The 22,855-nt window shown below is 41.5% G+C and overlaps 1 protein-coding gene across 1 annotated transcript in view; it reads left to right on the top strand.

The window, feature by feature from the left end:
• Nucleotides 1–22,855, top strand: part of LOC118772437 (E3 ubiquitin-protein ligase HECW1) — an 86,259-nt gene that overhangs the window by 6,619 nt on the left and 56,785 nt on the right. Inside the window, exons 2-4 of the mRNA XM_036520761.1 lie at nucleotides 11,077–11,134; nucleotides 17,722–18,046; nucleotides 19,367–19,474. Of these exons, the coding sequence (XP_036376654.1) occupies nucleotides 11,108–11,134; nucleotides 17,722–18,046; nucleotides 19,367–19,474 (460 nt within the window). The 5' untranslated portion in view covers nucleotides 11,077–11,107. The remainder of the gene's footprint in view (nucleotides 1–11,076; nucleotides 11,135–17,721; nucleotides 18,047–19,366; nucleotides 19,475–22,855) is intronic.

Genomic DNA, 22,855 nt, shown 5'->3' with positions numbered 1-22,855 from the left:
GTAGGTCAAGAGAGAACACAAAACAAGCTAGGGGCAAAAGATGATACCCCATGAAAAGCTGCTTTTGAGTTGACCTCCGACTACCGAATGCCTGCCCGTCCGAAAAAAAAAGGAATGATGCTTTTAATAGTCTGCCACGGCACCTACCCACAAACTTCCATGGCTATTGTGTTTATCTAAATGTCCAATAAGCCAGGTTCCACTACACATGGGAGCTGCTTACTGTCACAGGGACCCTTATTTGACATCTACTTCTTGTAATTCAGAAAATCCAATTCTGCCCTCCCTGAAACCACTGAGTCAGAGTTGGCTTACAGTCACATTACAGACTAAAGGACAAATTGGACTCAGTCTGGTCCTTTAAGCTCAGCTGAAAAAAGACATACTAATGAGACAGCCCTAACAATGAATAATAATAATTCACGCTGCTAATTACTGTTTTAGAAGCTGCAGTTAAGTAAGAACCCTGGGTGGACAAGCCTCAGCAGACATGGCCTTGTAATCAGCACCACCTCCTTAACATTCATTTTCTTGCTTTGGGTGTAACGCATAGTAGCTGCAGTCGTATATGATTGCCTACTGCCCGCATTTACATGGAATTATTTCTCAACTGTGAAGGTGAGAAAGAGGTTAGTACCGTTCCCAGGTAGTATTAAATTTGGGTGGTGGACTAGGCGAATCCTGGCTCAGTCCTGGCTTTGTCTATATGAAAACTATCACTTTAACCAAATGTAACTGGTTTGTCATATTTTGGATCGCAAAACAATTAGAATTCACTCAAAGCAGCAACATATTCTGAACTATTCCAAGATAATGTAATGCAGTTTGTAATGCAACTACAGTTAATGACCTGTGGTGCCTGTTGTACTTACATCTGTTACTGTCCAAGTAGGGAATTATTGATTGGTCTCCACTTTGAGCAGAAGTATGAACAGTCTGTTACTACTAGTTTGTCTTTCTCATGCCTTCCCAAGCAGCCCCGTGTATGTGTTTGAATGTGGTACCATGGGAATAAATTATCATTGCTGCAGGCAAATTGAAGCACCTGACTCAACTCATTACCCTTATCGGCAACGCAGCGTGCTGCAGTGCTGAAATTAATTTCAGCCAGAATTTTTGACATTTTTTGCTGTAAAATAGACAGGAAGGCAAAGAAGGCAAAGTCAAGGAAAACGTAAAAGCCATTGTTGTCAGTCTGATGATGATGTACAATTCATGCACACGGAGGGATGCACAAAGTGAAATCAGAGAAGTGCATAAAATGGGAGTTTGCCTGGTCCAATGGTAATTTTCATCAACAGTGCATTTCCCCTCCATGTTCCATATGAGTAACTGACTAGATAAAAATATAGTGATATTACAGTAATGAAACAGAGGAACGTTCATGGCATTGTATTTATAAACAACCTGGTTTTCACATGCAATGAAAGGTTTGTTTGTCACGTGATGTCTGTCACGTGATGTGATTGGGTTACCTTCATCCTGTTTGCTTGAGTGGTTTTAGACTAATGCAGGCAATACAAAATGCAGATGGGTGCCAAATGTAAATGTGTATGTATTGCAATCACAGCTGAGGGAGTAATTTGATGTCTTGTTTCTGTATTGTCATGTTTGACACTTTTGTCTGTCTATCTTCGGCCTCATCCATCCTTTGCCAGTCTTGATCGCTCTGCTTTTAATTAGTGCCTTCAGCATTGATGAAGTGAAATGATAGTGCTGTGGGCAAAGACAGAACCAGCTATACAGGAATTTCAACAATGTACAGGCAACACTTGAGTGTATGGAAGACCTGCTCACAGACATAGAAAGAGGATTCTCTCTCTGTTTGGTAGCAGTTAGCAGCTGCCTGTTTAGAATGTGTTGAGCGAGTGAGTCATTCAGCTACATCTCAGACTGCCGTAGTTGCACAGCAGCTAACACTAACCTTTAGACTGAAAAAGGATCGCAACAACTGCGGTAGGATGGAGGCAGCAGCAGCTGGCTTTATTTCATGCCAGATGATGATTACTATTGTTCTGACTCCGGGTGGCGTTGCTCACTTTGCAGGCTATATTTACGCATTTAGCTTGAATGCTAGTGTTTGTTTGTTTGTTTGTTTTTTATTGGAAAATGGTGATGTGATGTGATGATTGCAGGTAATGGTCTTACATGCAGTGGTACAGTAAACACGAATTGGTTGCTCATTTGGAGTTCATTTCAGCTGTCCGATATTGTCTGTTGCTCTGGCAAATTGGCTTTTAACACCAATCAGTTTTGATGCATTTTGAATGAACTACTTCAAAAACACGTATTGTAGATTAAATTTTTATTTTTTGTGATTATAAAGTAAGAGTTAAAATGCCTTACAGTGGCATCTGATGTAGTGGCTGTGAGAGAAATATGCTGCATAATTTGTGATTAAAAAGTGCACGTATGAATGCATACACATGGCCTGAAGCTCAGCGCTGCAGCAGAAGGTATCTCAATGTGGTTCCCCATATACTTGATGGCATTTATAACAAAAGACTCTGTAGCGCTCCATTTGTTGGCCGTAGCTGAGATTCAGTGAGAAAAGACGTAGAAGATGCAGAAGCCTTCAGCTGTTTCCCAGTACTTCTGTATTCAGTTTTATCTGCGTGTTTCATCCCTGGCATTGCTTCTGAGACCAACCCGCACTTGCTCTGAACAATTCTGGGAAAAAGCAGACCTGTAAAGTTGTAGGACAGAAGAAGTAGTGTGTGGGTCCAGGCCTGGCATGCTGTTAGTCTTAGTGAAGACAATGATGTGGGAGACAATAAGAGACACGATTCTTGATGCTATGGGGATTGTGGGGATGGAGGACATTACAGGGATAGTGAAATGCATTTTCTGTGCTGTCATTTCATCCAAAATATGTTATTATATATTATATATATAAAATATAAGTATTAAAAAATGTAAGTTACACATTACAACAGACTTAAAAGCACTCACACCGTAGAAAGGAAGAGGATGAGGAAGGAAGTACGTTGCATGGAAAGGTGGGTCTGTTTGAAATAAACAAAGTAAACCTTGCTCAGACCCATCCTTCACATTTTGTCTCAACCCACGAGAAAAGCAGCATCCTATTTCACTTTGTTAAAAGCAAGTTTTCTGTGATAGGGCCCAGCCTCGCCTTTTAACATTGCATGTATTGACACTTTAAGAAAGGAGGGTGGTGCTAACCGAACTGAAATGAACTACCCGGTTTGTCTTTGTTACTAATGCAACTGTAATTAGCAAAGGAGCAGGTGAGAAGAAGCTGAGGGAGAGGGGGCCTAATTAGTTGGCGTCCATCCTGCTAACACAATCATGTTCAGAGCACAGTGAATTGAATTTTGCTCTTAAGCAGCCAGTGCAATTACGTGGGTAATTATACCAGTGGTCACCACTGTGAGAATAATCCTGTGCATTGTCTCTGGCGATGATGCGTTGCCGTTAAAACACATAAGCAGCCATGTATGATAAGTGTGTGATCTGGTTAATGAGGTCTGTGGGGCATTCACCGGGCGAAAACATCACGTGCATCTATAGTGAAGCATTTGGCGGTATGTGGTGTGGATAGTGCTCTCCATAGCTGTTACCAATGAATAGTGTCTTTGTGTAGTGGCTGTGGGGTTTAATAGCTTGCAGGGCTGTGGTGAGGGCCTTTTGTCTTGTAGAATTTACTTGAATTATTCTTCTTATACACAGATGCATAAATCGATGTTGAGTACAAACTGAAAATATTTAAGTTGACCTATAATAGCAGCCTTAAGGGTTTGTCCATTATTACCCCTGGCTGGTTCTGGAACTGTGAGTATGTATGTATTTATATGTATCTGGAAATATGTGTTTGTCCATATGGAAACATGTTTGTATCTCAAAGAAAAGACTAGTGTGTTAGGTCATTAATTATGTATCATGGATTTGCTAACTAACACAAGCAAACACAGGATGCCAGCTTTTCAATATCATATATTTGAATCTATATTTTAAATCTATGCGCCTAAATTAATGTCCCTTTTTGTGCATTTTTAATCAGTGTGTAATAGGTAGATTATAACAGTTAGATCTGTGATTACAAAATGACAAGCTACAACAGACAACTGGAGAATAATCCCTAATGTTTTATTAATGAACAAGAAATTAAATGTAATTAACTCTTTTTCAAGTGTAAATACAGAGACAGTCCATTTTCCTTTGCAGAAATCAAATTAAAGCTCACCCAGTCATCTCAGTACAACTCCAGTACAAAACATCATTAAACAAACAGAAACCAGCAAAAATGCAGTGTGAATATAAATGTATTTCACTGATATGCATCAAGGTTGTTTACCAAACCAACTAAAACTGCACCTAGTCAAACCAGACTAATAAAATTAAAAACTAAAATCTAATATACTTCCAAGAGGCTATTCAGGTCAACTATCTTGTCTGACGTTTGTACATCCAAAAAGTAGGTCTTTTTTGTTGTCACTGTCACAACTTTTGTAATTAATGTCTTCGATATCTATTTTTACCTCATAATATGTGTTCTTCATCACTGTCTCATTTATATAAAAAAAGTAATCCCAATTGTGATGCCAAAAAATCACCATGCTTATATTCAATTCATTATCTGAAAGAATGCACAAAAAGTAAACATTTTCATGTTTCAGTTTTTTAATTATACATCTTGTCTTATCGGTCTGTACCCTGGAGTTGCTTACTAAGACCCTAGCACCATAATGGCTGCATTCCCGGCATCAGTGCAGCAATTCTAAAATTAAACAGGCAGTTTATTCAAGGTATTGGCTGGTGCACAAGCAATAGATATAAAGCCAAAACAGTTATTTGTTGCATAAAAAGGTTAACATATCTATGTGTGTGTGTGTGTGTGTGTGTGTGTGTTTAAATCTAGCCTGACCCAGCCTGAACATTACATTCACCCAATCAGCCCAAACACACAGCCTAGTGCCAGGACTTGTATGGCTCTGATTGCGTACCAACGCTGTTTTTGCATGTGTGCCTGCATCTGTGCGAGTGTATATTCAGGACTGTGCAGTTAGCTCCCTGTGACCAGTATTGCCCTTTGAATTCTCTGGATTTCCGCACAATATCAGTGGCTAGGAAGGAATCCCTATTCCTGCTGTGCTCACTTAGGCCACAGACGATATCAGTAGATTTCAGATGACAGCTGGTAATACCCTCTACTGATTAAACCCCCATATCACAGCCTGAAATGTGCCTCCTGCCCCAAAAGACCAAACTCTGTGGAGTCCATTGCTAAAAATCCCTCAACCGCTGATATTTTTCAAAGTACTGAAAGGGATCTATGCTTGTTCATTCAGCTGTAGGTGTGGTATGATGGCTTACATGTAATTTCTTATATGTTCCAGGTTTAGTTGTGCAGCTGTGATTTAGTTCAATTCTGTAGCTGCTTAGTAAAGCTCTTAATCACGATCTTCTCAGTCTGCATATTTGATCCTGTCAGTTTTGCTAACATGTTGGAAAGCAGCCACACGGATTACTTCAGATTTATCAGGTTTAGTGTAAATCAGACATTAAAAAACAGATTTCGTGCAACAAACATGTTGGTGTCAAATGTTACTGTTGATGAGCTGATGAGTTAAAGATATCTTAACGTTTGTGAAGAAAAAAGTCTCATTTTTATTTTTTGAGGTTGTTTTTTGAAGGAAAGGGAAATTGAGTTGAACGGTTGATTAACATCAATCACTTTGATCACTTTACAAATATTACATTTTTCTTTTAAATAGAAATAATGCCTAAATGTTACATCACAGTGTTTGTGTGGCCATCAAAGCGTCCCCCTGATGCACTATTTTGTACCCTGTATTACTAAAACATATACCTTCTTAGATGCAAGAGAGAGATCTGAAAGGAAGTGTTATACAGCAGCCTTCTACCTGCAGTCTTATGGTTGCAGGCAAAAAGATGGATCCATGCACTTTCACTTTGGCATCCATCCAGCCATCCATGTGAAAGTGGCCATCTCCTGCAGCTCTGTGCATTTTCTGATTGCTTTTGTCTTCCTACTTTTTATTGGCACGTTGCCTCTAAAATAAATGGACTTTCCTGAACGGGATGCCATTTGAGGTCGCATATATGATATGATGAGCAAAGTGTCTCCTGCTGGTCTGCACGGTGCATTGAGTAGCGGTTATGCAGGGCAAACAAGACATGATACCCCCTCTGGTATACTTCCCACCAATCCAGCATGCTTCCTGTAATATAACACGGCAAGCAAATGGACATATGCCACTGACCAATTCTGCACAAGGTTCAAAACAAGCAGATGCCAAAGTGTTGATTCCCACTGCGTCAGATGTAGGATAAGTGACCAGGTTCTGCAACAGATGTGTTCATTTATTTGTTTCACTCTCACAGTTACATATTGCAAGTCCTTCAGGCTATAGTTTCCTTGTAGGGCCCATCTCTTAGGGAAGGTTATTATTGGTATGTGTTTGTATTCAATTATGTTGTGTCAAGTTTTTGTGTGTCAGAAACATAGACAGGACTTACGTGTTGGTCCGGCTTCAGGAGATAACCTCTATGTTTTAAAGAGTTAAGTGCAGACATAACTCCATGAAAGGTTTAATGCAACTAGCTTCATTCTCCTTTTCTGGTTTTTCTACCCCTTCTGCCTTTTTGAGCATCTGGTGGTCCTCTTTGTTTCCCCATGCTCTTTGGTCACCACAGAGTAGCCCTTTTTGGCTAATTCTTCATTTTGTAGAGTTGAGTCCGAGTTAAGTGGCTAAATTAACTGGCCTATTTCCCCACCACATACGGTTTAGGAGCTTGAGTTTCATTATGGATGAGGGGAAAGGAGGATTCTTTCCTGTATTTCAGCCAGATGTGCATATACTCAGGGTGTTTTCAGTAATTAGTAATCAACCAAACTACATCTAACACTGGAAAACTGAAACTTGTTTTGTGTGTATTGTAAAACATCACTTGGATGTGTGGATATCTGAATGCTGAGGAGCAGAACATCTCTGTGGTCTTCCTTCTCTGTTTATGCTTTGGCACTGTGTGAAGCATCACAGAAAACTGTGACAGATTTGCATTTGTGCTTTCCCTTGACTGGGGTGGCCGTGGAACACAGCGCTGTAATATCAGCAAAGCTGATTATGTAACAAAGACCAGAAGTTAATCTCCCCAAGCGTTGCTGCTTCCCTGCAGACCCTCCAAATGTTCCACCTCAGAAGGTCTGCCCTCCTGAATTCTGCTAACTCCCCGCCAGAGAAAGACTGTCCCTGTAACCTTTACAGGGTTCCCAAAGCAAATCTGGCCTGGAGTAATCCAATTTATGATTGTCGCACTGTGTTTCCAGACCATAATCGCACAGCAGTTCCATGGGTTGGTCTGCGAGTCTACTGACACTAGATACAAGACTACTAGATTCTTACCCTGGTGTGGTAGAAACTGGTTGGTGCAGAAGGTACTGTATGTCAAGCTAGAGGAGCATTTTGCCAGCTGTATTTGGGATGCAGGTATTCAGTGTAGTAACTTGGACAAAACTGGTAGAAGTAACTTGAATTTCAAGGAAATTAAATGGTCTTGCCTTCACTGCATTCATTTCTTTGCGAAATCTACTTTTCTCTGTAGATACTGTAGATTATCTTTGATTGAAAATTGAGCAGTAAAAATCACAGACTAGACAGTGCTGTATCCAGCTCCAGGTTTAAAACCTCAGTACCAGAAAAGGTCAAGAAAATTTCACTAAAAGAAAGTACTACACTTATTGCGGCATTGTCGACAAATTTTTATTTCACGGCTCGTGAGTCATTGCTCTGTTCACACCACTGCAGATAGTGTTCATACATTGCAAATGATGTAGGCTAGTTCCCAGAATAGACTGATTCTGACTATTCAGCAGGACATTGGTGAGCAGGGGCCAACTACAGAGCACATCTCTTAAGACTAATGTGATGGTTTCCCCCATTAATTAAATGTCTACTGAAACAAACCGAGCTACTACTGTTTCCAGCCTTTCCTTTTCTTTTTGAATGGCATTAAATCCTTACCTTTTGCTAATGTATCTCCTGTTGTGTTAGTGGAATTGCTCACAGAATGTCTTAAATGGTGGGGATTATGAAAACATGGGCTTATTAGTCTAACATGGTAGAGCTTTACAGATTCCCAGTTTCTCACATAGATGGACTCTTTGGACTTGAATTCTGATGTCTCTTCCAGTTGCTTCGGAGTGATTGATCTGATTGTAAGAATTAACTCCCTTACAGACCTATGGATCTGTTCTGTCTATGGATTAGATCCTGATTAGACTTTCAGCATCCACTGTGATTATACATTATGGAGGAGGCTTTACTTTTCTTTACTCACTGGAAACGGTTTCATTAATTAGTTAAGGCTGTTTCATGTTTTTTGCTTTCCCAAGTCCCAAAATGCATATATATGATGAGCACAGAATAAAACATGAAAATACACACTGCAATTCGTACAAGCTCACAGGGGGAAACACATGTAATGGAATGATCCATTGTCTTAATTATGTCTGATGTTGATGAAATAAAAGTCATAAAACTCCTGAGAGTTGAGCTTCTTTAAGCCACATCATCAGGAAGATCTGTTGAGAGAAGGTTGTCGGAGTCATCCTCAGATTTCTTACAGCACAGTTCCCACGGTAACTTCACTTTATCCTTGCTCTGGGTTGCTGAGAAGCAGAATCAGGACCCTGCACTTTGCACTTTCTTGATTATCAATTAGGCCAGTTAGGTTCCTATTAATTGTACAAATAGCTTGTAGGAAGCTTCAGAGCAACCCGGCCTGTTGCTGACACTGAACAATGTTAGTGATTTAATTCAGATAGCTGGTCTTGCCATTAATGGCAAACACATGGTGAAGGATGTTTGATAGGGGTCGTCACTGTGTTGGATGTGAGTCAGTAAAGGGTTTTTTCCCCTGTGTGTTATGACAATGTGATGAATTGCCATGCACGGCACCACTGTTGGAGTGTATGCAGCATGTGAAAAAGCTAATTAGTAAAACCCTTCAATGACTCAGGCATTTGGAGCTTTGTCTCAAAATCTTGTATTGTGCTGAGCATCTGTCCCCTCCCAAAAAAATATTGACTTGCATCTCTGTACCCTGAAGGAGCCTTCCATTAATCAGAGGAATATTTACTATCACTGTCAATAGTGTGCTGGATGTCTAGTGTAACCTGAGGAACATTTGCCATCATTTGCAGTACTTCTCTGCATCTCATGTGCAATGGAAAGTAAAATGCATTTGGTGTAAAAAGGCTTACTGGCCAAGGGTTTTCCGGTGATCGCTATTTCTGAGTAGGAGCTGTCGGAACGCTATGAAAGGATGCCGATGGTAGCGGCATGCAGCTCTGCCCTGTTCTCGAGCTCAGCTTAACTTTTTTTTTTTTTTTTTGAGAAAGATCCACATTGATTAGTCTGAGCTGGGTTTTCCCTAAGATAATCAAGACGTCCTTAGCTGCTACCAGCATGAGTAACATTCAAAACCTGGTGAGCCATGCCTCTCACGTGCTGCCTAATTAAGTTAAGTAATATTCAGGGAGAGCAAGAAGTAGAGCAGGCTTAATGATTTCTGGGTATCCTAGGATCCTTTACATCATTGCAATTAACATTGTCAAATACTGGCACAGCATGAAAAGAGTTCACTGGCTGGTTCACTGTTCAAGTCCCAGCTGTGTGAATACTCTACAGGCATCACTGGGATGCCAAGCCACCCACTGCAGTGCCTCACCTTAGTCTGTAGATTGTCATTCATTTTGATTATATTTGTGCCTAATCATTTATGCCTCAGTCTGTGTCAGCTATCACTATCACACTATCACAGCCTGCAAATGTGCTGCTAACATACTGTGACAAGTATGACAGTAATGCGGATATAATGTCTGAAGTTCATGTTCTGTTGTGACTGCGCATACTGAGTTAATGACCCGTCCATTAATGAACGCATGCAGAGCTCCTCATGTATGTGTTTAAATGGATGACTTGTTTGTGTGCACCTGGGATATCTCTTTGAAAAGGTACCTCTCGTTCACGTTGTTGTTAACATTTCATACTTCATACCTCTGTAAAATAGTTTGGATTATTTTAAAGGTTTTTTTGGAGCAATATAAAAAGCGTTTGAAAATGCACCCAGGGAAAGTGTTTGGCGGAATGTACCAAGCACGCCCCAGGCAGATTAACTAGGCGGATTCGTAAATGCTTGGTACATCCAAACGAATATGTTCTCTGTTCTGTTCTTTTTTATTTTTCAAAGAATACCCTTTGGTGCCCTGTAAGTTTCCTGGCTTGAAAAAAAATCTCTGGCTTGATTCTTTATCGAGTACTTTTATCTGTTAGCTTGGGCACTGTTCATTTGCTGGCTTTCACTTTTTGATTCACTCTTGTTATAAACAACATGTGTTTCTTATCCTGTCTAACCTTTTTTTTTTGCAGGAGTTTTAATTTGGCGAACATGTGACCATCAGATGATGCGCATGCAGCCTGTCTGTCTTTATGTATGTCTGTTTCTGTGGCTGTTATCATGTCTGTGTTTCCACTGAAGCTACAGAATAGAGAATGTTGATCAATAGCCTCACATTGACAGACAGGGTCTCAGACAGCAGTGTCAAGGGTCTTGCCTACTGGCTTGCAGCTTGCCCTTTATGTTGAATATCAAATTTTAATGAGTTCTTTTTGGGATATTTTAATAACATTTTCCATTTCATTTCAGATGCTGCCAGGCTCAAATGCTGTTTTGTAATGTGTCCAAAAAGACTGCCCTTGACTGAATTTGGGAAAATTACAGGCAAACTGCAAAGCATTAGGTCTGAGTCAGGGCCCTAGACCATTTCAGGAAAGATGACATGACGTTATGTTTCAAACACAGTCATATGTAACTGTCAGATTAACACATGGTTTCACTCTGAACTTGTATGACTTGTGTTTGTTTTTGTTGGTTTGTTTACAGCAGCGGAGCAAGTGAGGGAATTCTTTTGACATGCATATCGGATACACTTAGAGTAGCCCACACACACAAGGAAGAACAAATGTTTTAACGGGCTCTGTGGCACTGTATCCAAGCTCTGTTGGAGTAATGTCATTAACTCTTCCTCAGGAATTGGTGTGCTTTCAATTGACGGGTCATTATGCTGCTGCACCTGTGTAGTGTTAAGGTCAGTGTCCTTTTTTTCTGTATACTACACACCCATCCCATTCCATCAGAGCACCAGGTTCATTCGTAATGGAATGCAGAGTAGGAACAGGCTAGTCCCTATAAATGCATACCCACCCACCCCACCATCCACCCTACTGCCCTGTGAGGTCTGAGTCTCCATCGTGTGAAGTTTTTACGGCTGTGTTGTGTCATTGCTGCACCCCTTGTTCCATCATCATTCATCATCATCGTGGTTTATGTTCAGATCCTCACGCCTAAGCTGACCTGGACTGAACTACACACATCCAAATCAGCCGGAAAACCTGGGGCTTCCGGCTGGCAAGGTGCTCATCTTGAGTGCAGACTGAGCCCCGTGGTCTGTTTTCAAGACTGGCCTTGTCATCTGCCGGCATTGACCAGGCGCCCCCAATGGCAGAACAAATTTGCTTTGTTCTGTCAGGATTAGGGGTGGGTAGTTCAGCAAGGGGTTCCTAATGTCTCCACTTACAGATGCCCTGCAGTTTGTTAGGCATCTGAGAGTTGCTTGGACGATATCAGTGGAACAGCACCTATCCTCCAGTTGGCGCCCACTTCACTATGGTGCACTGCTTAGCTTGTAGTGTGAAAATTAGCCATTGGCCGCATCATGTGAGTGAATGGCAGGATTGCATTTGCCTCAGTTCAGAGCTCATACCCAAATGCAGAGGTTGTCACAATGAGATGAGCCTAACGTACAATTAGCAATTCCAAAACAGTTCAATAAAAGGGGAAAAAGAACACAAAAGCCACAGTAGCCACAAAAGAGTGTTAACGATTACAGTAGTACAGCACAGTCCTGACTAGGCAGGTTTCCAGAGCAGAATGCTTAAATCTGTGCTGATTCCAGTCAGTGTGCATCCGCTATCTAAATATGCCCAAGCATCAAGACAGACATTCTGAGGGTTGGATTCATACTGTATATTGTAATCGTCTCTCCCTGTAATTAAATTGATAGTGCTAGTGTACTGCATTTTGTTTATAAGAATTATACTGGAACAGAATCATTCCAATATAAGCTGAAATTGTAAGAATGTAAGAATCGAGCTATGGACATTTCTTAATTAAAAAAAAAACAAGTGTTATGTAAGCATAGATGCCCATTTTATTTACTCTTAATTCCACTTTTAAGAACCGATCATCAAAGAACCAAACCCTAGTGGTGGGTAGTGAGAACCAAAGAACCTAAAGAGATCAAAGTTTGAAATGGCTGGAGGATAAAGCCAACCCTTTGCAAGATCTTTTTTATGTCTTTGATGTGTGAGATATGAACAGAGCTGTATTATACTAACATTTTAGTGAGATCATGCACTGAAAGTGTGCACTCCTTCTGTGTCTATTTCAAAATGTCCATGAGTATGAGTGTGTTGCCTTGCAGAGAGCCCAAACTGTGTTATGTCTACTTTCGTTGCTGTTGGTTCTCCTCCACAAACCAACACATGGGCTGTATTTCAGCTTGGCATTCTCCTCATGAGCATAAATGGGACACAGAACACAAGGACTCCAAACTCAAGTGATCTACAGACTATGAAGTCAGCATCAGACCAGTGTCCTTACATGGGAACGGCAAATTGACATTGTCAGAAAGTAATTTTAATGAATCTCATGTTGTTGTTACATGAGTTAACTCGCTGAGATGCTTTTCAGGTTCTTTCTGCTCCACACCGAAAGGTGAGGGGTGTAATTCACAGGGCATGACTCGACAAACGTATGGATAATACCTCTAAGTAAGTCACTGTGTGCAAGTGCGGATCAACACTTCTCGCTAAAACAGCGTGACGGTAAGCCATTGCAAAGCTGGATCAGGAGCACACAGTCATTTAGCACAGGAATTCCTAAACCTCTGCCATGGGGGTGGTCTCTGTGCCTCTATCTCAAATCAGTTGTGGCTGGCTTTCTAAACAGTGCTACCATAAAATCTTCTTTACTGAGCTGGACCTGCTCAGATGAATTGCTTGGGATTCCTAGAGATCCCATGCAGTTTTTTTTTTCCTTCTCATTAGAATCTTAATCAGAAAGTTCTACCTGAAACGTGCTGCAAAAATAAAACCTGCAGGCAGCTCTGCTTTTGAGAGCCTCAGTTCTGCACATATTTGGACTCAACAGTGTGTGTGCTCACCATCTAGTAATTTGTGGCACAGAAGTTGATTTTGCTATTGGATAAAGAGCACGATCTACTATCTGAAATTGTGTTTCTTTTTTTCTCTCGTCCTGCCAAAACGAATAAAGCTTTTACCAGCATGTTTTTAGCTATTTGTCTGCAGAGTGAAGTACGTGAGGTCTCCATAGAGACAGTTGTATAAACATCAGATCAGCAGGGTTTACAGTATTCTCCCTGGGTTTATTGTTACTCGTGTGCAGCTTCAAAGCCCCCATACACTCGGAACGATTAATGCTTGTGAGCACCGCCCTGTGCCCCGTGCATTCAGCACAATTACACTAACGTCTGCGCTCGGTATTTAGCACCAATAAATATGCTAAATATAATCTCCCGATATGATCTCTGTCAATCCATATTAATGTATGTGCCAGCGACAGCGCAGCACACTAACCAAATTCACATTAAATAAGTGGGAACATGACATTTTTTCTACACTTGTCTTCACTGAAACATCATCTTTTGATGACTTATTTTGTATGTATGTGAATGTTCCCCTGGCTGGTGGAAAGATATGTATATAGCATGACACTGTACTAGCAATATTTTAAACAAAACATAAAAAGCATTGGGCATTAGTTTAGCATTAGTTCTTTGATGTCTGATTCTGAATCTGAAACATCTGGCTATTATTTCCTTTCTGTGTCTGTATGTGTCAGGGGGCAGCACTTTATTCAGGCCATTGTTGTTGAGCCTGCGTCCAGTATTCCGGGCACACGGCAATGCAGGAAGTCATGCACGACTTATTCTGTATGAACTGCCTTCCCCGAGAATTACCCTAGGAAGCGATTTAAAAGCATAGATGCATGGATAGATTTAATGTGTAGGATTTCATCTGCCATGGACAGGGAGCGGTGGGAGGTGGCAGTACTGTTACTCTCCTCGCCGGAGACAGCTGGCTGCTAGACCAGTCGCAGGGCAGTGCGGACACTCGCGGCTAGGGGGAACGGTAAGTTTAAGCAGCTGCGCAGTATTACGATGCGGTCAGCACACAGAGGAGTCGACTGCGCAGACAGACGGAGTGATAGCGACGGCATGGTGTGAAGAGAGATCAGCTCGGCCCTGTAGAAAGGACAGTGTCAGTGGCAGCTGTCTGTGATGGAGCATGCAGCGCAGACAGGGCTGCTGTCACTTCCAGCGGACAGCGTCTGCCTCACGCCACTTGTAGAGGGATCAGGGTGTTGAGATGGGGGGTCTCAGTGCTTGCTTCTCTCACGACGCTGTGTCTCTGGAAAACAGGCAGAGCGTTGTGACTCTCTCTCTCTGACACTGAGACTAGAGCTCAAACCTCAAAGGAGAGCCGATGAGTTTGTTTCCTCTGCTGATCTGTGTGAGGAGCCAACTGGGACCCAATTCATCTGCTGTGCACTCACACACGCACACACACATGCGCACACACAGGCATACACACACAGCCTGCCGACAGCTTGCTTGTACATAACTGTTATTATGAAACTGACATTGTTAGTATAATTGTCGTTACTGATGCACTTCATTAAAATAATAAATAATAAATAATAAAATAAAAAGTACATATACTCAATGCACACGTTCATACATACTCATGTACACACACACACACATACACACACAGGAATACAACTAAAACAATTTCAGATTACACCAAAATAAACGGTTCACTTTTATGCAGTGCAATGAGGTCTGATTCCAAAAAGAAACATTGACATGCTTGCCATATAGCATGATATAAAGGGGTGAAGAAGCTGGATGAAATGGGAGAGCTATTTTTGACATGGAATGACAAAAAACTTGACAAAAAAGCATCACCTCAGTACAAACCAACCTGGCCTGTATATGTGCCCTTGTCTCATCTTAACCCAGGGTGTGAGGTAGCGTCTCTCCTGTCTCATTTTCACACTGTGTGTGAGGTAGTGTTTCTCCTGTCACATTTTCACACTGTGTGTGAGGTAGTGTTTCTCCTGTCACATTTTCACTCTGTATGTGAGGTAGTGTTTCTCCTGTCACATTTTCACTCTGTGTGTGAGGTAGTGTTTCTCCTGTCACATTTTCACTCTGTGTGTGAGGTAGTGTTTCTCCTGTCATATTTTCACTCTTTGTGTGAGGTAGTGTTTCTCCTGTCTCATTTTCGCACTGTGTGTGAGGTAGTGTCTCTCTTGTTACATTAGAACCCATTGTGTGTTGTAGTGTCAATCCTGTCTCATGTAAACACCATGTGTGAGGTAGTGTGTCTCCTGTCTCTGGGCCAGGGGCGTACAAGTCAGTGTACCTACTCTGAGCCCTATGTGTGAGATGGGCAGGGGAAGTCAAGCTTCCCAGTCAGCCAGGGAAGTTCCTCTGGCTCAGCCGTCTCTCACCCTTGCTGTGAGGCTGGAAGCAGAGCTAGATGTCTAGCAGCCTGTGGGTGTGCAGAGAAGCCAGCCAGAAATGCGCTACAACAGCATCGCAGCACCCCTAGCTCCTCATAGGGAGACAGTGAAAGAATTATCATAGAGAATGAAATCAAAGTGCAAAAACTGTTGAAGTTTATTTGGTATAATTTATTAAAGTTGGGTCTTTATGCTACCTGCCTTCTACAAAGAAACACAACAGGCAGGGGATTCTCTGGCATTGGTATTAATGTGCTGCACAGTATTAAAATGGCCCACTGTGAAAGGCGATTCCTTGAAAGAGAAAAATTATTCCTGTGTTTGTATCAGCTCTACCCAGTTATAGTGGTTTCCCGAAGAATCAGTCTTTCTGATTGGCTGTTCAAAGCACCAGCGTGGGTAGCATGCAGGGATGGGCTGTCCTCAGTAGAGGGTTATGAGAAACAATCATTCCTCAACTGCTTAGCACAACGACACAACCTATGTCACCCCCCATCAATTTGACATCGTGGCACCATGTTCACACCACTTCAAGATGAAGTGATCAATGACTTCTTCACACCTCGGTTCAGTGGAGCCGTGCTGTCACTGTGGCAGGTCCCCACATGTGAACTTTATGCTACTGCTATTTATTGTCCATATACTGTAATAAAATTTGTTCAAAGCCCATCTTTACAGTCCAGTAATGTGCTGCGCCGAGTGACAGCTGCTTTATGTAATTGCTCTGACTGTACCAGGGCTGTTTACACATGTACACTTGCATATTTCAAACCATGCAAACAAGCTGCTTCTGTACAGATCATTAATTATTGCTCAAGTGTAAGAAACATCCAAAACTGATACTGGTTCACTTATCATTAGTGCTGATAGGAACATTCTCATGGTGCATGCTTTAGGAGATGAGACAGCCTGATTTATAGTTTAATCTAATGAGTATGTTACACAATCACCTCACTAATACACCTATTAACCTGTTAGCTGTGTGATGACTTCCATTACTCATGAAGAAGGGAGTCCGGCAGTTATAAAGTGATTAAATAGCATGTTATTCTGACACTAACTTTATGGAATACCAGAATGGCCTGCAGCGTCTTGGTGTTCATCATACGCTACACCCCACAGTTCAGAGATGGCTTGGCATGATTTTTTTTTTTAATCAGATGAGATCAGCACCCTTTTTAGCATTAACCAACACTTTACCGCACATCAACAGCACAATTTTGTTTAAAGAACAATTGTTTCAGTTTTATATAGTTGAAAACCTTTTCATCAGTATATTGAACTGAAATGAAGGTTCGTCACGGATCAGTGAGGAAACTCGTATCCCGGCTATCCTGTGCGCTAATAAAGCAGAGCAAAGGTACTGCTTTATTAGCACTGTATTTCTGGGTTGCAGTGGTCCCATTTTTTTTTTCAATAAAATTGTCTAGAAATTACATGCTTCTGATCATTTCAGCTCATTTGTAACTACTTGGAACTGCAGCTGAATACCAAATTTGCTTTGAAAAAAAAAAGCTTCGATTTGTCTCTCGTTTTCAACTGGCAATCACTTCAGTGAGGGGCCATTTGCTCCAATGTAAAAGATAATTTACAGGTTGGTGCCCACCAGGCTAGCCCTCTCTGCTGTCTGCATCAAGAGTTGATGGCCTATGTTCTCATACCAAATCAAGCATGCACGCAAGCTATGCTTCTAAGTTCAAAGGCAGTGACTATTTGAATGCACCCAATGTCATGTGTGCCAGATAGTGTTAAACTAACATGGCACCTAGCAAATCTCTACACCTTTCTTGCATGTAAGTGGTAGAATAGAAGATGATAGGCTAGAATGCAAAGGCCATATTTGAAAGGGCTCATTCTCAAGTGCCACTGCATCTGTCTGTTTCCAGAGCTGTTTGACCGAAATGTGATCTTTTACTCCATCTTTTCATAGTAGGGCTAAGCCAGAATAGTTGATTATTTTATTATTCAGGAGAACAGTAAGCATTTAATCTGACATCCAGTATCTATGTGCTGCTCTGTCCCCACCCCTCCTGCTTATGGTGTGTGCTCTCTCTCCGGCTCCAGAACTTGTACCAGAACAGGTTTCTTGGGCTGGCAGCCATGGCCTCTCCCTCACGGAGCTCCCAGAACCGCCGGCGCTGTAAAGATCCTGTGCGTTACAGCTACAACCCCGAGCAGTTCGCCAACGTGGACATCCGTAATGGTGCCCACGAGGCTATCGGCATCCCGCGCTCCAACAGCGACACCGACCTGGTGACCTCCGACAGCCGCTCCACGCTCATGGTCAATAACTCCCTCTACGCCATTGGCCAGTCCCAGGACATCATCATCTGCTGGGACATCAAGGAGGAGGTGGATGCTGGAGACTGGATCGGAATGTACCTCATTGGTGAGCACTGGTGCTGCCAATGTGCCCCCTTTTCCTGTACAGCAAAGATCAGTGACTAGAAACACAACTCTGGTACTGTATCTTGGCTCCCCTTCCTAGTCATAGGACTTAAGCCTTATTGTATTTTGCAGCTATTATTGAGCCTTGACACAAGTTAGGTAGTTTGTAAATTGTTAGCATATAGTCATTTTTTGCTTTTGTATTTAGTACATTTCTAATTTTTTTAAATTATTTTAACTCTTATACTGTATTCAGTATAGCATTGGTTATATTATATCAGTGTTTCTCAACCCTCTCCTGGAGTACCCCCTGCCCTGCATGTTTTAGATCTCTCCCTGCTCCAACACAGCTGATTCAAATGATCAGTTTGTTATTAAGCAGCTTCAGGAGTTCATAACGAGTTGATCATTTGAATCAGCTGTGTTGGAGCAGGAAGAGATCTAAAACATGCAGGGCAGGGGGTACTCCAGGAGAGGGTTGAGAAACACTGTATTATATCACTGTGTGAAGGATTCACATTCTTAGACGTAGATTATCATTTTCTTTGTGGACTGTTGTTGATGTGGTCTTATTATGTGTACTTTTTCATCCTAAATAAGAGTCTCTGCCAAATGACTAAAGGTAATGACAATGTTAGTCAACCGCGCTACCCACCTAGCACCTGCAAATAATGGGAGCAAAGGAGCTGTATTTCTCACAACGCATTCTCTGTAGGCTGTTTTTGCATTTTAGAGTTATGTTCTGATAGTGATTTCCATAATTTTTCACAAAAATAAGTGCTGAGGAATGCGGCATCTCAGGCTAAGGTGGAGATTTATTCTCCGTTCGCGGTGTAATTTTTAGGCAGCTCACACCCTCGCATCTCTTCTCTGAGATCTTGCCTCCGGCAGAGCCGGGCCCACATGATACAGCAGACTCAGGCTTGCCATATCTTCACAGATTTTTTTTATCCGCTCTGTGGCAACAGTCAGCACCGCTGCGGAGACGTGTGGAGCTTTTGTGGGGATGCGGGTCTTTTGCGGGCTTTGTAATGACATTACAAAGGTGTGCTGTAACTGAGTGATTGAATGTGGTCAAACAACACAGTTCATTTAGTTTTATCTCTGATTCTGTAAATAATTTCCACTGTGGGGGAAAAAAAGTGTAACAGAAGAACACATTTGTTTTTGATATTACTATCAGATGCATATTGCCTTTCGTTATCTTTGATAAATTGCACCTCATACACAAGTGAGAGTATAACCAATGTTTTGCTGTTCATATAGAGGTGGAATAAAAATGCAGATGAGGGAACTGTCTTGTGTTTGTCTTCCTTCTCAGATGAGGTCTTGTCAGAGAACTTTCTGGATTATAAGAACAGAGGAGTGAACGGCTCCCACAAGGGCCAGATTGTGTGGAAGATCGACGCAAGCTCTTACTTTGTTGAGCGTAAGTGCACCTCTCAGAGTGTTTACACTGTGCTGCGTGTCTCCCACATCAAGCAGAAGCCTAGTGATTCACACTGCGTGCTGAGAGTTATCAAAATGGAATAATGCATGGAATTAGAAATGTTCACACAGCACAAGCCCCCACACAACACACACCACAAAAATAAGAAAGAGTGTTCCTCCGTGGTAAACCACAGGAATGCGTTGTTTACACCAATGGTAATACAGGGTTGAAATGCACTAAGCTTGGATTCTTAAAGGCACCGGGGTGGTCTCATGAGAAAATCAAATGCAGGGAAATTGCCAGAATGGATTTCCCAAGCTTTTATAAATATGCCCTGTAAATCCTGTTGACTTGTTGTGTGCATGTTCTATGCAATTAAAACATTGCCTAGAGTTCATTGTTAAGCATGTACTGCTCCTTTTCCAGAAGATTTTAAATCATGCATGCAGAATCTCATGGTATACTGTGAAATCGTTTCAGTAGAGGAGCATTAGCTGCCCTTCAATTTTATTTTGTGGCACTGCATTGACCATCAAAGCTTCAGATTATTATATTGGCTTTATTTGGCCAGTTTGTTGTGGATCATGGCCTCCCATTAAATGGGTGTCAGTGTGATAACGGTTGTAGTACATAATGTCTCTTATGGAGGTACAGTACTGAATGTTGCTTTTTGATGATAAGAGGTTAGTACAGGTTACAGGTCTAGATTTTCTGTCACAAGATCATTGCAGTTTATCTTCAGGACGTACATGGTTATTGGAGTACCAGTCATCTGTCTCTCATTAAAAAGGAAGCTCAATTTGAGACCATTTGATCTATCAAAAAAGAAGCCTGTCTGAAGAATACATTTCCATGGCTCGACTCTGTCAGCTCATTTAGTTCATGTAGATATTAAAATGCAATATTTTGTGCCTAAAAAATGAGCACTTGATTTTTTTGCTAACATATATTGAGAGTGTTTTACACCATTCACTAGTTCATAAAAAAAGACATTAAGACTTCTGTTAATGAACACTAGCGAGTGGGCTGGCGTTACAAACGGCTGCAGAATTTAAAGCAGAGCAAAGGTACTGCTTTATTAGCACTGTATTTCTGGGTTGCAGTGGTCCCATTTTTTTTTTCAATAAAATTGTCTAGAAATTACATGCTTCTGATCATTTCAGCTCATTTGTAACTACTTGGAACTGCAGCTGAATACCAAATTTGCTTTGAAAAAAAAAAGCTTCGATTTGTCTCTCGTTTTCAACTGGCAATCACTTCAGTGAGGGGCCATTTGCTCCAATGTAAAAGATAATTTACAGGTTGGTGCCCACCAGGCTAGCCCTCTCTGCTGTCTGCATCAAGAGTTGATGGCCTATGTTCTCATACCAAATCAAGCATGCACGCAAGCTATGCTTCTAAGTTCAAAGGCAGTGACTATTTGAATGCACCCAATGTCATGTGTGCCAGATAGTGTTAAACTAACATGGCACCTAGCAAATCTCTACACCTTTCTTGCATGTAAGTGGTAGAATAGAAGATGATAGGCTAGAATGCAAAGGCCATATTTGAAAGGGCTCATTCTCAAGTGCCACTGCATCTGTCTGTTTCCAGAGCTGTTTGACCGAAATGTGATCTTTTACTCCATCTTTTCATAGTAGGGCTAAGCCAGAATAGTTGATTATTTTATTATTCAGGAGAACAGTAAGCATTTAATCTGACATCCAGTATCTATTATATTGTTCCTACATTCTATATCCTATTATTTCATTTTTCCCTGCTGCGTAAACCGTAGGTAGTAGTGTTGAGGACTGAGAGCAAAGCTAGATTTGTTGTTTCTTATACCTGTTGTCAGCTTAGGTAGTTAGTGCCTTGAACGTTTAAAGGGGTGTTTTGATGACCTTACTTTACGGTAAAAAATATGGTCAAATAAAGTGAATGTGTGATTTCAAAACTGCACAGGAATGATGTATTTATATGTACTGCACATTCTCCTGTTCTGGCTGTTACCAACTGGTAAGTGGCTAGTCCAAGTTTCCCTGGAGAACTGTGAGCTGTTTTCTGTCAAACCACAGGCAAAGTGGCAGAAGCGGGCCTCTAACTATTATGCCATTGCACTGCATTATATGTGTGCTGTACCTGGACATATTTCACACCATTCCTCAAATGCTGACTCTAGGACACTTGGTTCATTGTAAATTGTCATTGAGTGTATAAGGGGATGAAAATCACTGTTGTAACTGTCATATCAGGTATGTTTTTTCCAATTTGTTATTTGTCTTAGGAAAATGATTTGATTGTGCTATTAGATGATGAAACTTACAGCCTCAGGTACAGTAGAAATATGAAATAGAAATCATTCATTTACATTGGGCCCAAGATTCTAATCCTTTTGTGAATGGGTTACCATACAAGAGAAAATTCCTATGACAGTGGCATGTTCATGAATACAAATAGACCATTTTATGTAGGAAATAGTGCTCCATTAGTCATGTGACAGTGGCCCAGGTGTGGGCTACGGATACTGAGAGGCATGAAAACTGGAGCAGGAAAAAACTGTGCCATTCTCTCAGCCTCCCAGGATCTGTTACAACTCTATTTCTGCGATGTGTTATGGCACGAGGAGGCAGATTTATTTAGCAGGGTTAATTCACGGGGGAAATCCCACCTCTGAGAACACCCATCTCCTCCGTCTGGATGTGTTTGCTATCCGAGAATTAGCGCCAGCTTTCTTTGTCTCCACATCCCACAGTCTCAACACTGCCACTGTTTTTTGTGTCCTCACCAGCATGGTAATGACAACAGTGGTTAGCGGTGGCTTGGCCCCAGCACCTCTAGAGAATGTTTTATTGTGTACTGATAATCGTGCACATAGGTAAAGTAACTGCTCTGCTGTCCAACACAGTAATCGAAAGTGAAAGGCTGAGTGCAGTCTCCTCTGAGGATCAGTCAGTATCCTCTTCAGAAAAAAAAACATAGGCAGGCACAGGCTTGTTTAAAATGGGTTATGTCTGCCTACTGAACTTTTCCATTTAGACATATTTATCCCTCAGGTGCTCTGCTGGGCACAAAGCCCTCCAATATGATATCATCTAGGGTCTGTATGAGCAGTAGTGGAGGCAGTGCACCTCTAACTCCAAGAATCTCCCCTGGAATAACTGCACAAAAACAGTATGCAGGTTGCCAAGATACATGATGACCATTCCAAGCCACAGTGCATAAGCCTACTCTCCAAGCACCTTGATTTTAGCGGAAACGACACCCACCAACCAGCAAGCATTTATCCCTGCAATGTCAATGTGTTTGAAACTGAATGTATTTGGTATGTGTCTGATACTCGACCACCCTCTACAGAGTCAGGTGTTTGTCTTGTAAAAAGAAAGACTAAGGTTATACGGT

The sequence above is a fragment of the Megalops cyprinoides genome, chromosome 2 (genome assembly GCF_013368585.1).
Source record: "Megalops cyprinoides isolate fMegCyp1 chromosome 2, fMegCyp1.pri, whole genome shotgun sequence".
NCBI lineage: Eukaryota > Metazoa > Chordata > Actinopteri > Elopiformes > Megalopidae > Megalops > Megalops cyprinoides.
The sequence above is the reverse complement of the archived record's forward strand: the minus strand, read 5'-3'. Positions and strand labels throughout refer to the sequence as shown.